Source organism: Phyllostomus hastatus, unplaced genomic scaffold, assembly GCF_019186645.2.
Source record: "Phyllostomus hastatus isolate PE091 unplaced genomic scaffold, TTU_PhHast_1.1 phas_scaffold_114, whole genome shotgun sequence".
NCBI classification, from domain to species: domain Eukaryota; kingdom Metazoa; phylum Chordata; class Mammalia; order Chiroptera; family Phyllostomidae; genus Phyllostomus; species Phyllostomus hastatus.
In genome coordinates, this window is record NW_025334006.1 from 8,983,129 (window position 1) to 8,998,008 (window position 14,880).

The window sequence follows — 14,880 nt, forward strand, 5'->3', positions numbered from 1 at the left end:
CAAATATATTTTCCCTGTAAAAACAGTAAATAAGACATGCTGTGCTTCCAAAGTGTTCAGAATGCATTTCGCTAGTAACACTTTCCCACAATCGTAGTAATTATTGAAATCGTCTATTGTGGTGTTTGTTCTTAAATTGGTACACAAGTCAGTTACAGTGTGAAGTATGTAATGGAAATTTCTCGGCACTGAATTGTGACAGAGCAGGGTTAGGTGCACAGCGTCCGTGCGTTTACCAAATGACGTTGGTCACACCACGGTCCCCTGCCCCTGGTGGTCTGACTCTCCCATGCTGATTCTGTCTGTTCCCGGACAGAAGCAGCGTCCCTTCGCATGCCGAACACCCTGAGGCCCTTGGTAAAAGGTGGGGCGTACAGGGGTCCCTTACCAAATGCTCTCACCTCATGGGCTATATTTTTCTTAATTTGAAATTTTATTTTGCCTATATGCTCCTAGGGGGTGAACATCAGCAACGATATGACAGTGGCCCTTAATAAGGGTGTGTGACTAGATGGATTGAAACTGTCAAGACCGAAGTCAGGGATGGAATGCCCATCATGGTGGCCACTCAGTGCTGGTCAGCCATTCTGGGCATCCGGAAAGCATTTTATCTTTTATCCCCGTGGGCCTGTCCTGCTTTTGTGGGAGAGGCACTCACACCCCTGAGGGGTTTAGATCACCCTCTGCAGGGGGCGCCCAAGAGCCTCGAGGCGTGGTTGTGACCCTGCCGTCTGCATTCCCAAGGCCTGTTTCCATGTCCCCGTAGGGCTGAAAGTGGCCTTCAGAATTCACCACTCACGGCTCGCACACCATCCCCATCCGAGAGTGGGTTATTGCCTCTCCCTCTTGTTTGCAGTCGTGGCAATTTCCAGATAACAATACCACCACGCATTTGGAGAGCTTCCTGTGTGTTGGGCGGTGCTTCCAGATTCTTTTTCATGTTCTTACTCATTTAATTCTCGCGGCAGTCCTCTGAGGTAGGCGCCCTCATTTTCAGGAAAGGAGACAGAGGGTCGAGTGGCGATTCAGCACCTCGCCCCCAGTCACTGCGCCGGGAGGTGGAGAGGCCGGGATCCAGCTCCAGGGTTATGGCCGCGCAGGAAGTTCGATCCTCCACTCTGCTCCGTGGTTCCCGCTCATAGTGGGCGCGGCCATGGCCTCCCTCGGGGACGCCTTCAGTTCACCAACGGAAATGTGCCTCTCCCTGGCTGTTGGCTTTCTCCTCGTCCCCGAGATGCCAGGGAAGGTGCCCTCCCCTGTCTACACAGAAGGCGACAGAAGTGCAGGGGCTGAAACATCCTCTCCCAGGACCGCGTACTTGCACACCTCCGCCATCCGGACCTGGGGACCTGGCTGGAAGACAGGTGTCCCAAAGTGTCTGCGGTTTGTTTTGTTTCTCAGTGAACAACTCCTGGGGCATCACTTAAGGAATGAGTTACAAACTTTTCATTAGATCCTAGGGGAAAAAGTAGGCTGTTTTCCCAAGAGGTTGAACTATTCATTCAATAAACCATATTGATATGATTTGTGTCTGGTCTTTTCTCTCCTTGGTGGTGTTTCTGATTTAGGCCGAGACACAAATTTTGTGAATTGGCTCGCGGCCTCAGGCCCGGGTGGGAGGAAGGGCAGCAACCCTCTGTGCCTCGCGCGGGCGCTAGCAGCGGTCTCGTTCCGCCACGCTCGGCTGAAACGTAGCTGAGTGCCACTGCCGCGGGTAGGCGGAGGACTTTTCATTCTCCCTCTCGGTTTGGCAAGAAACACTTGGCAGTCTCAGCCTCTGGGGCTGTTAGATGATGCTCACAATTTGAGTTCCCAATTTAATGCGGATCCTGAAAGCTTTAGGGAGCATTCCTTACCCTTTGACAGGTTTTCCGGAGTTGACACATGCTCTGTGCTTTTCTCTCAGGGGTCTTCCTTCACCTGGCCAGTTTGGATGTTGTAGTTGGTCTTGTCAGTTCCCTGAAAATGGTATCTGGATCTTAGTGTGTTCGCAGGGCGATGACCGTCCTTAAGGGCCCCCGAGCATGCGTCCGCCTGCACCTTCAAGCCCACTGAGCCCCATCACCCTCACACACCCACTGCTGAGATGACGAACAGCCCTGCACGGGATGAGGGACCAGTGAGGTCATAGCTGGACTGTGTTCAACCACATCTCAATTTTAACTTCAGGCCAAAGCCAGAAAGCTGGATGTGGAAGGGACCACCCGAAGGATTCTCATGGACCACCAGTGGCCCACAGGCCATATATAATGGTCTAAGAAAAAGAGTAAAATGAGTTCATTGAAAAACAAGGATTTTTTTAAAGCCCTGGAGGCTAGACATAGTCTCTTAGCATAGTCAGTTCCCCAGACTGCTATGGGAACAGAGTGTGGACAGAAAGGGCACTGGGGAATTTTCATCCGCGCTCCAGCAGAGTGCTTGGGGGTGGACCCCCCGTGGGGACATGAGTAACCCCTTCCCCTGGTACAAATACTGCTGCTTCTAGCCCTATCTGGAGTGTAATTTTTTCCAAAGGTAAGACAATTACATTGTTCCAAGCAATGGATGGTGAAATATAATGCCAGAGCAGGAGAAATGACAAGCGATAAAAAAGAAATTAAGATGGCTGATGTCTGGTGTTGATAATGAGTTGATACTAAATAACTTTACCCACGGGTTATATGGCATGTTTGAAACAGCTTCTCCCCTCCTCCCAATTATTGAGGTTCACTTGAAAGGAAGTCAGAAAGATATCAAGAGGAATAAAGAGGAAAATCACCGCCACTACCCCGGGCAACCATAATTATTGCTGGGGAATACATCCTTACAGGCGGCGTGCGTGAGTGTGCGTGTTTCAGACAAAACCGAGATGCATGCTCGACATACTGTTTTGTAACCAGCTTCTTTTTTTTACAATAACAGCATGGAAACATGAACCGTCACAAAGTCCACCCATTTTAAATACACAATGTCATGGTAAAGTTGCAGGGCTGTGCAGCCAGCTTCTTCCACTGGGGATGTCGTGGCCGTGGCTCCACGTCGGCGGGCACCAACGCGGCTGCACGACGCTCCCGGGTGTGGGCGGGTCCCGTCGGCACCAGCGCTGGTCTCTACTTCAGTGCTCTTCCTTTCTATTTACATTATGATTATAACCATGTATATGCATAGATTTGAACTCATCTGAATATTTTAAATTCTTCCGAGTGGACTCTCGGGGTCAAAGGGATAACACATTGACATTTTCATGTGCGTTTCCAAACTGCCCTCCAGGAAGGCGGTATAAATTCCTCCTCCTCCCCCGAAGTAGGACACGACAGGTCTCATTTCATCGTGCCCTCGCCTATCTTTTTATTCTTTGTCCATCCGATGGGAGAAAAATGATACATTTGGTTTTTTTAAATCCTCATCCAAGGATATGTTTATTGATTTTTTTGGAGAGAACCATCGATCGGTTGCCTCCTGTCCACCCACAGCCTCTTGGTGGACAGGATGACGCTTCCCCCGAACCGAGCCACTGGGTCCGGGGCCTGTTTTTCTTCAGCGAACAAAAAGATTACTCAGAGGATCAGTATGTTTCGTACATTTATTGGCTTTTTGTGTTGCTTCTTTTGGGAATTACCTGTTTTTCTTTTGAAATGTTAGTCTATTTTTCGAGCCCCTTTTACCCATAAGAGCTCTTTTTCCCCTCAAAGTTTTTCATATGCTTTTTCATATATGCTCCAGTACTTTCTAAAATTGTGTTCTTTTAGCTTCTGTTTTTATACACTGAAGTTTTTACCAATAGATTTTTAAAAATATGTATCTACAAACAAAATGTCATGCTCTTCCTACACTGAACATACAAAATAAAAGCATCAACGACTTCCATGGCAACACTGAAAAGGCATTCGCTAAGCGCCTACTGGGTGCCGAGTACCTGGCCACTCAGTGGGGATTAAGTGTTGAAGAGAACAGAGCAAAGCCTGCCCTCTGGACTCTTACTTGTTCAGAGCCTTACTTCCTAAACCACAACTTGGAGACTTCAGAATAACGTGCAAGCCTGTAATATGCAGATCACAAAATGCATGAGTTCGTTAGTAAAAACGGAGAGCATTTCTTCATTCCACAAACACGTACTGGGTGTCTGCACTGTCGATGGTTTTAGAGATGGGTTGTCAAACTTCCTACCATCAGAGAATGAAGTTTATTTTAAGCTAGGTGATTTAATTACTTGAAATCATTAAGAGTATTATTTTTTACTTATCAGTCTTTAGTAAACAAAAAAGATCAATTTTTTCCTTGCCCAAATTGAGCCATTAAAATGGGTTTCAGCTTACCTTCGTGGGTTGAAGAGAAATGCTTTTCAAAAAATGACTCGAAGGAAATATTTTAGAATTCTTAGGTCACATTTCTGTAGAGACTGAAACATTGTTTTACCTTGCCTTGTGTTTATGTATACTGCGTGCATAGTCAGCCTCATTCTTTTTGTTTTTTAGAATGTTTTGTAGCAAATATATATATATATATAAACATATATCTTTTCTATATAATATATTATATATGTATATAAAAATAAAAAATGTCAAGATGAAAATTCCCCAAGGGTCCCTTAAAAAAACGTTTGAACCTCAGCCCATTTTGTGTGGCAAAGACCAGACTTTTGAGTCAGCGGAGCTGCAGGCATTCTAACACCCCAACCTGGCTGATGCAAGAAGAGGCTGCCGTCCCCACCCCATTCCCCTCTGTTTGGGGAGCTACCAATCCACCCCCAACTCCCCAACGAGCTCTGTGGGAATCCATCTTCGGCAGGTAGGAATTATGGCCAAATTATGGCCTCGTGGAAGCATTGGCTTCATTTGGAATGTGGGAGTAGTTCCCTGTTCTACAGGCACATCTTGAGAGATTTGGAAAACAGGTAGATTCTTGCTTTGAAAAATGTTGAGATACCCTAGGTATGGTTGTGCCAGCCACCAATGCGGTGTCACAGCCGTGAGAATCACCAAGCCAAAAAGGAGGGAAGACAAGTTCCAGGCTCTGTGGAGGAGAGGAGAGGCTTAGGTGTGAGAAATTTTGTGGATGGTGAGTGGTGGTGGTCGAGACAGGAGAGGGAGCAGAGACGGTGGATCAAAAGATGCTAGAAAAGGCCCTGACTGGTGTGGCTCAGTGGACTGAGTGCCAACCTGCAAACCAAAGGTCACTGGGTTGATTCCCAATCAGGACACATGCCTGGGTTGTGGGCCAGATCCCCAGTAGAGGGCGTGTGAGAAGCAACCACATCCTGATGTTTCCCTCTCTTTTTCCCACCCTTCCCCTCTCTCTAAAAAATAAATAAAATCTTAAAAAAAAAAGAAAGAAATATTCTAGAAAGGATGTGCAAATATAAAGGAAACTACTTTTGTCCTCAAGGCAAAGTCTGTGTGATGCACTACAATTAATAAATGGTCCTGAAATCGGTCTTCATCTTCCGAAGATGATCCCATTTAACCTACTTGCTCTCTTCCAGTTCTGTTCAAGACTGGGAGACCACGTTTGCTTTACAGAAGTTTCCTTGCCAGGCTGCAACATGTACTTGGGACCTCGGTGGCCACCACGATTACTCTGCCCCATATCAAAGCCGTTGCTGCTGTAGACGGATGGGTCTGACCAGCGAGGCTATTGTACGAGCAGAATTCCTCGCCACAGCGGGGTGCCAGGCATTTGGCTAGCAGCTGTGACTGCTGCTTGCTACCACGGTATGAACAAATCACCCCACTGACGAGCTGAGCTCAGGGTGGTCTAATTAAAACAGATGCCACTTGGATACAACTTCACAGGACCTTGGAATGCAGGGGGATTTAGGGGTCAACTGGTCGAACCGCCCACACATTTGCAGCCAGGCCTGCAGGAACTAAATCACTCCTGCCCCCGCTTGAAAAGGCAGGCGCTCCGCACGCGTTCCTACACGCATGTCCCAAGATTTGGTTCCTTGTGTGCTCAGACTTTATTTGGTTGTCAGGGAGGCTAAGGAGGAGAAGGCCGAAGGGCGGGTTCAGTAGGGGTGATTCAGGGTGTGCTCCATGATGGTCTGGAGTGCCAGCCACGTCTCCTGGGCCGTGGGGATGATCTGGGAGGCCGGCAGCAGGAAGCCGTAGCGCCCGGTGTCCCGGAGCTCGAAGGTGTAGGAGTATTTGATGCCCTGGTTGTAGGTCCAGTCAATGGTGCCTCCACTGGCTCGGTCTGGGGCGGGAACAGACACAGGAGAGCAAAGGTCAAGCACTTTGAATCGTTTGCATGGGCCGGGCCGACAGCCCAAAGCGCAGGGTCCCTGCAGTGTTGACTGGAGTAGCATCTACTCAGCCCTGCTGTTGACGGAGCGGCCTGGCTTCCTCCCGAGAAACCCCCCTGAAGGTTCTCAGCCCAAGAGGCTCAGAGAGGTGGACCGGCAATGGTTCTCCTCTCCCTGGGGGTGCAAGAAGGTTCCTGCCATTGCCAAAGTCCCACTGAAAACTGCCTCCGCCCTGCAGGAGCCGCTTTGGTCAGGCCTCCAAATACACCAAAGTTGCCCACTTGGGTCACCAGGATTTGTGTCCTGGGGCTGTGGTCTGCAAGGGACAGTGCAAAGGGCCAGAGTCAAAGCAAAAGCTCCTTGTCTGTCTTTTCAGAAGAAACTTTGTCCAGATGTGCAGTTACCAAGCAGCTAGGGAGGCGGCTGCGTATCAGAATTTAACTTGACAACACTGAATGAAGCAAAAACGTTGACTCGGGGTGGAAGGAGTTTCCAAGGAAGACCTGGAGCCCCAAAGCAAGGCCAGCCCCGGGGGAGACTGTGGCCCGCCCAAACCTGGGCGCCCCAGGAGGGAGGTGTGTGAGAAGCGTGTACCGCCCTCCCGCCTCGGTCTCGGTCCCCTGCTTTTCCTGCCTCCCCAGCCGGTGGTGAACTTGGCGCATTCCCTCAGGGCCGCAAGGATCTGCCTGCACCCCAACTGTTTCTCCAATCCTGTGTTCTCTCTCAGCTGCAGCCATGAGGGGTCTGTGCTATTTCTGCTATTCCCACAACCCTGGACCAAACCACACAGTAGGGCCTTTGCTCTAGAAGCTTCCTCTGTGTGGCAGCGCCTCTTGGCTCCCTCATTGCCTTCAACACTTGTCCAGATTTCACTCTCTCGGTGAGGCCTCTGCCTCAACGTGCCTGTCCACTCCCAGCCCCAGGGTTCCCGAGTACCCCCCAACACCCTGCTCTAGTTCTCCTCTCTCTCCCCAGCACTGGTCACCTGACACACGGTACCATTTACCCATGTTTATCATCAGTCTCCCTGGATGGAATGTAAGTTTTTCGACCTGAGCTTATTTTATTCCCAAGCATGTTAAAGCAAGGCCCTGTGCATAGTAGGTGCACAACAAATAAACATTTGTCGACTTGATTCCATTCTGTGTGGCAACGTCCCCCCCCCCCACAGGTGTGACATGGCTGAGTAGGCTGGGGAAAGACAGGGTGGCGTCTCCAACTGAAGGCCACGGCAGGAGAAGCAGTCTTTACGTTGAATTTCCTGGCTATCTACAAATGCCAGCAGAACACTCCACCTTCTACATGTGGGAAGCTAGACTTAACCCCGAGACACAGGGACAAGAGTTCTCAGAGGAACTGACATGTTTGCTGGGAGGTGTCGAGGCAGAGAAAGGGTGGCACTGCCCCGGGGACCAGCAGTTCTCAGGCGGGACGGGGGCCGTTCTCCCTGCGCATGACCCCAGATCTGAGCCCTCTTGGCTACTTCCTCCAGGAGGGACACTCCCTGGGGTAGGAAAAGCCAGCTGAGCTTCCTCCCAGGGCCCCCCCACCACAGAGACTGTGCACCCACTTACAAATGGCTTTGATGATGCTGCCATACTTGAACTTGGTCCCATACAGAGAGGACAAGGCCTTTAGAGCAGACGCAGCCAGCTGATCCTGGAGAAAACACCAAGCAAGACCACGTGTCATGGCCAGCCACACCGGGCCCCCAGAACAGCAGGGCCAGGGAAGCCCAGGGCTGGCAGGGTGACCCTGGAACCTGCACTCTGCAGACGCAGGTCCCTAGCAGAGAACACGGAGCCTGCTGGGTCCTGCAGGGTCGGCCCTGGAGCTCTGACCCTGCAGGATGAGCAGATGGCACTTGACTGGATGGCACTTGGCCGCCCTTCGGCCGCGCTGCAGCTCCAAGTGTGAGCTTGAGGTACCAGCTCAAAGTCCAGCCCCTCCCCTCACCCTGCCATGTGACAGAAGTGACCCAACCACTGTACGCCTCAGGTTCCCAGACCAAAAGCAAGGCCAGGCTGTCTTGCCAATCTTCCCAAGCCATCGGGGGTCCAGGGAGGAACAGGGTGCTGGGCATTGGGTAGGCCCTTAGTGCCTTAAGTAGTTCTGACGGGTGAAACCCTATGCCGGCCCAACGCGGCCTCCGGGACGGAGGGCACTGGGGGTCAGCGCGTACCAGCTCAGCCTGGTCGGCGGCTGACTCTGTCGTGTAGCCATAGGGATAGAGGAGGAGCTGGGAGTAGCTGTGGATGGAGATGAAGGCCTTGATGTTCCCATGGTTCTTCACAAAATCCACAATGGACTTGACCTCCACTTCGGAATTGGCAAACTTGCCGTGGTAAGTCTCCGAGCAGGGGTTGCTGCTGGCTCCGGCCACTGTGGGAGGAGGGGAGGGGTAGTTGGCTTCCTTACAGCGAAGCAGAGTGTCCTTGCACAGAGCCGGGGGTGAGGTGGGGTGCAGGAGGGCTCACCCCCACCCCTGGATTAAGGAGAGACCAGGGGCCTTTTACAACCTGGGCGTCCCACCTCCCTCCCAGCCAGGCTTGGGCAGACAGGACAGACCTGCCCTGGGGAGGTGCAAAGGGATCCTCAAGTCAGACTTCACTTGCAGTGAAGCGGCCACAGAGGGAAGGAGCTGAAAACCCCTGGGCAGGCGTCAGACCTTAGGTCCATTGGAAGGCATTTTCTTGTGACAGACAAGGGACAGCAAGCCTCAGAGTGCCACCTTCCTCACTGGAAGCCCCCGAGGCGGGGCTGACATTCCCGCCACTCCCCCACCCCCAAGCCCTCACTGCTAGGGCAGGACTAGGACGTGGGTCAGGAGGGTGGGGTGGGGGTGGGGCAACAGAACAAAGCAGGGTCAGAAGGCATTCCCGGGGGCCCCATCCCTGTTCCCAGGACCACACTGGGCCTTACGCCCAAAGCCGGCATCCCAGTTCCGGTTGGGGTCCACGCCGACACAGGAGGAGCCTGCTGTGATGGAGCGAGTCTTGCGCCACAGGCGGTTCTGAGGAAGGAAGGAGACACATCACCATCCCAGCCCTGGCCCGGGGTTCGGAGCCCGCAGGGAAGCGTGTGGGCTGCAGAGCCTCAGTCAACACACGGCACCCCATCCGGAGCTTGGGTGGGGACGCAGCGTGGGGTCAGAGAGCACTTTGGGCTAGTTGTTAGGGAAGGAGAGGGATCTGTGAAGGGGGCTCTTGGTGGCAGGAGGGTGGAGGAGACCATGGATGGCATTAGGCCAGAGGTTTCTACTGGCAGAAAGTGAAAAGGGCACTCGGTGCGCCCGCCCCGCACACGCTGGATTGACGGCGTGCTGTGCCTGCCTTCAAGATAAAAGCAGGAAGCAAGGGTTGGGGCAGTGGGTCTCCCCTGGGGACAGTTCTGTCCCCCCCCCACACACAGACATTGGTCATGTCTGAGGACATTTTTGGGGGTCTCAACTGGTGGGCTGCTGCTGGCCTCCGGTGAGTGCCCATCAGGATGCACTAAACACCCCGCATGCACAGGACAGGCCCCACCGAGAAGTACCTGCCCGAGATGCCGAGACCGCCAGAGCTGTGAGCCCTGGTCTAGGGGGGACGGGTCTGTTTGCCCTCCCTTGACTTCCGGGGGTTGAGAATGGGGGTGAGGAACTTGTCGGGCTCCGAGGCCAGAGGCCCACCCCGCTTTCCCCGAGAACAGGAGAAGGCGCACGGCGCACCTTGCTGTGGGTGAAGGCAAACCCGTCGGGGTTGGTGACGATCTCCAGGAAGATATCCATGTTGTCCAGAATGGAGGTGAAAGCTGGGTCTTGGCCATAGTCTTGTGTGATCTGCAGGGGGGGTGGGGGGCAGAGAGGCAGAGCGGGCCAGGTCGGACATCGGCCGTGCTGGGGAGCAACGTGCAGACAGCTGCCCTCGGCCTCCCTGTGCGGGCACTGTCCCCCGGTGCGAAGGGCCTCTGTGGGCCCCGGACACCTGTGCCCCCTCGGCTCCCCAGGCTTACCTTCTTTGCAAACCAGACCCCACTGGCCTGCGTGACCCACTCGCGGGAATGGATGCCCGTGTCGATCCAGATGGCGGGCCGGTTGTTTCCCCCGGTACTAAACTGGGTGAGAGGAGCAGACAAATGGGCTGGCTGGGCCTGGTCCCGCCTCCTAGAAGGGAAATGCGCCCCGGGCCAGAGGCCACCTGCTCTCTGGGCATCATAGGCTGAGGCTCTGTGTGTGGGGCCGTCACTCAGGTGGGGGGCTGGGGGCTGGACAGGGGCCCTGCAGAACTGGGCCTTCTGCCCTCAGCCCAAGGTCGGGGCAAATATAACTCGGCCAGGCTTCCAGGCCCCGCCCTGTTCTTCTGTTGCAGTTCACAAATAAAACCTTTTATCTGGGTTACCCCAACCCAGGATACTTTCCACAGTGTGACACCGGATTGGAAACACTTGGGTAACTTGAAAGTTTAAACACCAGATCACACGAGACAATGGCCAGAGCTGTGCAGGGGGGCACACGCCTACACCAGCATGGAGACTCAGACCTCCCCAAACGTCAGCATGGGGAGCCGGTAAACAGCGTGTTCCCAGTGGCCATGGGCTCACCCGGCGCACAGACATGGGTGTCCATTCTTGCACGTGTGCCCATGTACACCCATACGTAAGGCACCCATTACCTTCAGCACGTAGATGGGACGGCCTTCATAGGTGTTGCCGATCTGGAGCTTGCTGACAAGCTGCGGGTGCTCGGCCACCAGCATGTCCATGAAGCCGTAAATCTGGGGAGGGAGAGGACGGCAGGACGGCTCTAATGGTTTCCAGGCGCCCAGATGCCTATCTTAACTGCTCCCTTAGCGGGCCAGCTGTGAGCCCTGCTGTGTGGACCAGCCACATCCCAGAGCCCCCAGGCCATGTGGAGACAGAGCCCGTGTCACGTACACCCTGTCTCTGACCAAATTCTGCCGGCCTGTTGCAGGGGCCTGTGGACGTGGTCACAGAGGCCCCTCACCTCCTCCAGGGTGTGGTAGGTGGCGTAATTGAAGGTGTCGGTGGAGGCGGCCCGGGCCTGGAAGGCGAACATCTGCTCCTGCTCCTCGTCCAGCAGCGACTGCACGTCCTCAATCATGATCGTGTACTCAATGTCATGGGCCTCCAGGAAGACTTTGACAGCCTGGATGCTGGGGAAGGGCACTCGGACATCGATGGGGGAGCCAGGCTGGGCAGGGCCACGCCAGAAGTCCAGCTGGGGAGGACAAGAGCCGGCACCGTCAGAGCGGGCTGGGGAGGGGCCAGCCTGGGAGCAGGTGCTGGTGCCAGAACTTCCCACATAACTGGGAACATTAGGGGCAGAGGACAAAGGGAACCCCCGGGCCCAGGACAAAGACCAGTATGGTCAGAGAAATGGCCCAGGGAGCAGAGTGGGGTGGGGAGACTTTGAGACAGCAAGGGAGGGAAAAGTACCGGAACAGGGGTCCCCCAGCCTTTGCTCAGATGTTCAAGTGCACTGAGATTCAGGAACTGGGGTGGGGGCAAGGTTAATCCCTTCCTAAAAGGGATCGGTCCCATGTCTCCTTTCTGGGTGGCTCGGGAGAGAGAGCCCAGGCTCCAGGGGTGGGTGAGGGCCCAGGGTGAGCCCAGCTGGCCTGAGAGGTGCCCTGGGGGCTCAGGGAGGGCTCCTTTGTCCTCTGACCTGCAGGTGCTCCAGATCCTCCAGCTCCGTCACCTTCTGGACCTGGGCTTCATCGGCCACAGAGATTCGGAGCACCTGGTGCCTGGACGGGGGCAGGGGAAGCTGAGGGTCTGAGAAGGCCCTACTGGCCACTCACACTCCCAGGTGGGAGGAGGGCGGGAGGCAGCCTGGAAACCCCAGGCTGGGCCTCGGTCCTCTGGGCTGAGCAGCGGGCAGCATGAGGCGTCTAAGCAATAGAGGGTCTGGGCTCTTCAGAGCCTTCTGGACACCGCTGCTGCTGCCCCCAGTCCCAGTCCAGACTCCGTCTCTCTCCAAAGCCCGCCAGGCCTCTTCCCACCTCCTTTCCTGGAAATTCCTCCCCAGAGCTCCGGTTCTCCAGGGCTCAGGAGGCTGCCCTGAGAGACAGACCCCTTCACAGCCCCGGTCCCTGGTCAGCCCGCCTCCCGGGGCACGTGGTAGCCTGCTCCTCGCTGGCCACCTTCCTGCGCATCTGTCTGCTCGTCTCCTCCGGGCAGTGGCCTGAGGCCGAGTCCTCCCAGGCTCCCCTATGGGCACTGCCTGCTCCTCTCCACACCCTTACCCCGAAAAGTCCTCGCTGGCGAGGACAGCCCCCAGCAGGACACTCAAAACCAGCAGCCCCTTCATGCTGCACCCAGCTGGGAAGGTCAACTGAGACTGGGAAAATGTCCTGGGGCCTTTTAAGCTCTCCCAGGACAGAAGTCGCCTAGCTGTGCCCAAGAGTTGTCCTCCCCCCTTGCACCTGGGCGCTGTCCCACGGGGAGGGCGGGGTGGGGGGTTCTGAACTCTGACACCTTCTCGCCCTTTCTGATAAGGTGGCGGGAAACAGGGCAGCTGGAAAAATAAGCTGGGTCTCCATCCCTTGGCCATGAAGGACAGGCCTGGGCCTGGAGGTCAGCTGGGGCTTAAGGCCTCCCAGCTGGAACCCCGCTCCCCCACAGGGCTGCAGCCAGCAACCCCGGGCACCCACAGTTGGCCTGGGCGGTGGAGAAGAAACCAGGGCTCTGGGGTAACCGCACCGGCTGGGACCTCTTGTGAAGCGTCTCCTTCTCCCATGTCCCTGGGCGCCAGCTATTTTGTCCTTGTGACGGAGCAAGCCGAGACCGCTGCTCCATCCAGCCTCTGTACCTGCTGGCTCGTCACACTGGCTTCATCCAAGGCTCCCCGTACCCTGTGCCTGACCCTGGGGTACGGCCTTTTGACGGGCACTTCCAGCCCCTTTCCTAGCAGCCTCAGTGGCTCTGTGGGAGTAGGGCAGGGACAGGAGCCTAATTTTTGCCAGCATTTCCCTCCACCCCTGCCGGCTGGAACCAGGCTCCGGGGTCAGGATTGGCCTTGGTGGGAACTGTAGACTGATGTCACTGGAGTAGACAGTGTGGTGGCGGGAGCAGGACCAGGCCCCTCTGGGACTGCGCAGAGCACCGGAGAAACTGGAACTTGCCCAGGGGAGTTCACTGTGGCTCTGGATGCCGACCTCCTGGTGGAGACATCGGACGAAAATCCGCCCTGACTCATGGGGGCACCCCAGGGCTTCCCGGCACCATCTGGGGCCCTGCTCTGGGTCAGAGCCGCAGGCTTGGGTGCAGAGGACAGCCGAGGAGGCCCTTTCTGGTTCCCATCTGCTTGCTCAGCCTCCCTGCCCCACCCCTACCTGGCCAACCCTCCCATGCCGAGGCAGGGTGACCCCAACATAGGCACCCACAGCTCTCCCCTGACCCCAGCTCTGGGAAGATGGTAAAACACTAAGTCCATCCTCCACAGATGCCAAGTCTCTGCGAAGACTGTTGCTTTCCACGCCGGCAGCCTCCGGGCCGGGCAAGGCTCACTTGCCCCCTGAAGCTTCCTCTGGTCTCTTTCTCTCACTTATCTGCCCCTTCTCTCAAGTCTCACCCCTTTGTTCACTCATTCTGCTGGGCCAGGAGCTGTGCTCCACTCAGGGGCGACGCCCAACACACACTGGTCCCCGATCTCAGAAAGCTCACCGTCTAGCAGGAAGACAGAAGCACCCAACCCACTCTGTTCTCTCGGGTCCTCCAAGAAGCTGTCACCAAGACAAGATCAGACATGCAGGAGACTCACAGGGAGAAATGCCCGGGAAGGGTACAGAGCAGGGATCGGGCGGAGGCAGGAGAGCCTTCACCAGGTGCCAGATCTCACACCTGGGAACGGAGCGGGGAAGGAAGGAGGGTGGGCAGGAAGAGCTCAGACAGCAGCGCCGCTCTGAGAACATTCCGGCGGGGCTGATGCGCTGTCTCTGAGCCAACACCGTAATCAGGGGGCCCTGCGTCCGCACGAACACGGGCCCCAGTGTGTGCTATGCTCGGTCGCCAGCTGGGAACAGCCCGTGGGAAGTGTGGCCTCATCACAATGTGGCGATGGGACGGACCGTCAGTCAACAGCGCCCCCGCCTACTGGTCCCTGATCTCAGAGAGCTGGTGGTCTGGTGGGAAAGACAGAAGGAACCAACTAACCTGCTGGTTCTCTCTGACAGGTGTCACCAGACACTGTCACCAGAATAGAATTAGACACGCGAAGGACTTTCCAGGGCTGCTCTCCTTGCCGCAGAGGACCTGAGCAGCGCACCTTCTGTGCTGTGGCATGACAAGTACCAGTAGGACACCCTGGCTCACTTGGTTGGAGCATGGTCCCGTACACCAAAAGGCTGCGGGTTCAATCCCCGGTCAGGGCACATACCTAGGATGCAGGTTCTATCCCCAGGGGCTTATATGGGAAGCAACCGATGTGTGTGTGTGTGTGTGTGTGACATCAATAAACATATTATTGGGTAAGGATTAATAAAAAACAAAAGCAGTACCAGTAGGGCTATGGACTCAGCACTATGGGTCCATACAAGAGGTTCCAGGGAAGACTTTACCGAGAAGGTGACATTTCATCTGTGGCTTCATGACAGGATTTTGCCAGGTAGGGAAATGAAGGGGTCTTTACCACACTATTCAATGCTTGACCACAAAGT

At 55.1% G+C, this 14,880-nt stretch overlaps 1 protein-coding gene across 1 annotated transcript; it reads right to left on the reverse strand.

The window, feature by feature from the left end:
- Window positions 1-5,919: 5,919 nt before the first annotated feature.
- On the reverse strand, window positions 5,920-12,614 carry CPA1 (carboxypeptidase A1). The gene is made up of 10 exons (XM_045855757.1): window positions 12,469-12,614; window positions 11,889-11,970; window positions 11,208-11,441; window positions 10,876-10,977; window positions 10,217-10,318; window positions 9,933-10,043; window positions 9,146-9,236; window positions 8,406-8,605; window positions 7,798-7,882; window positions 5,920-6,174 (listed from the first exon to the last, which is right to left on the reverse strand). The coding sequence occupies exons 1-10, from the start codon at window positions 12,531-12,533 to the stop codon at window positions 5,987-5,989; spliced, it is 1,260 nt and encodes a 419-aa protein (XP_045711713.1). The 5' UTR covers window positions 12,534-12,614; the 3' UTR covers window positions 5,920-5,986.
- Between the last annotated feature and the right edge of the window lie 2,266 nt (window positions 12,615-14,880).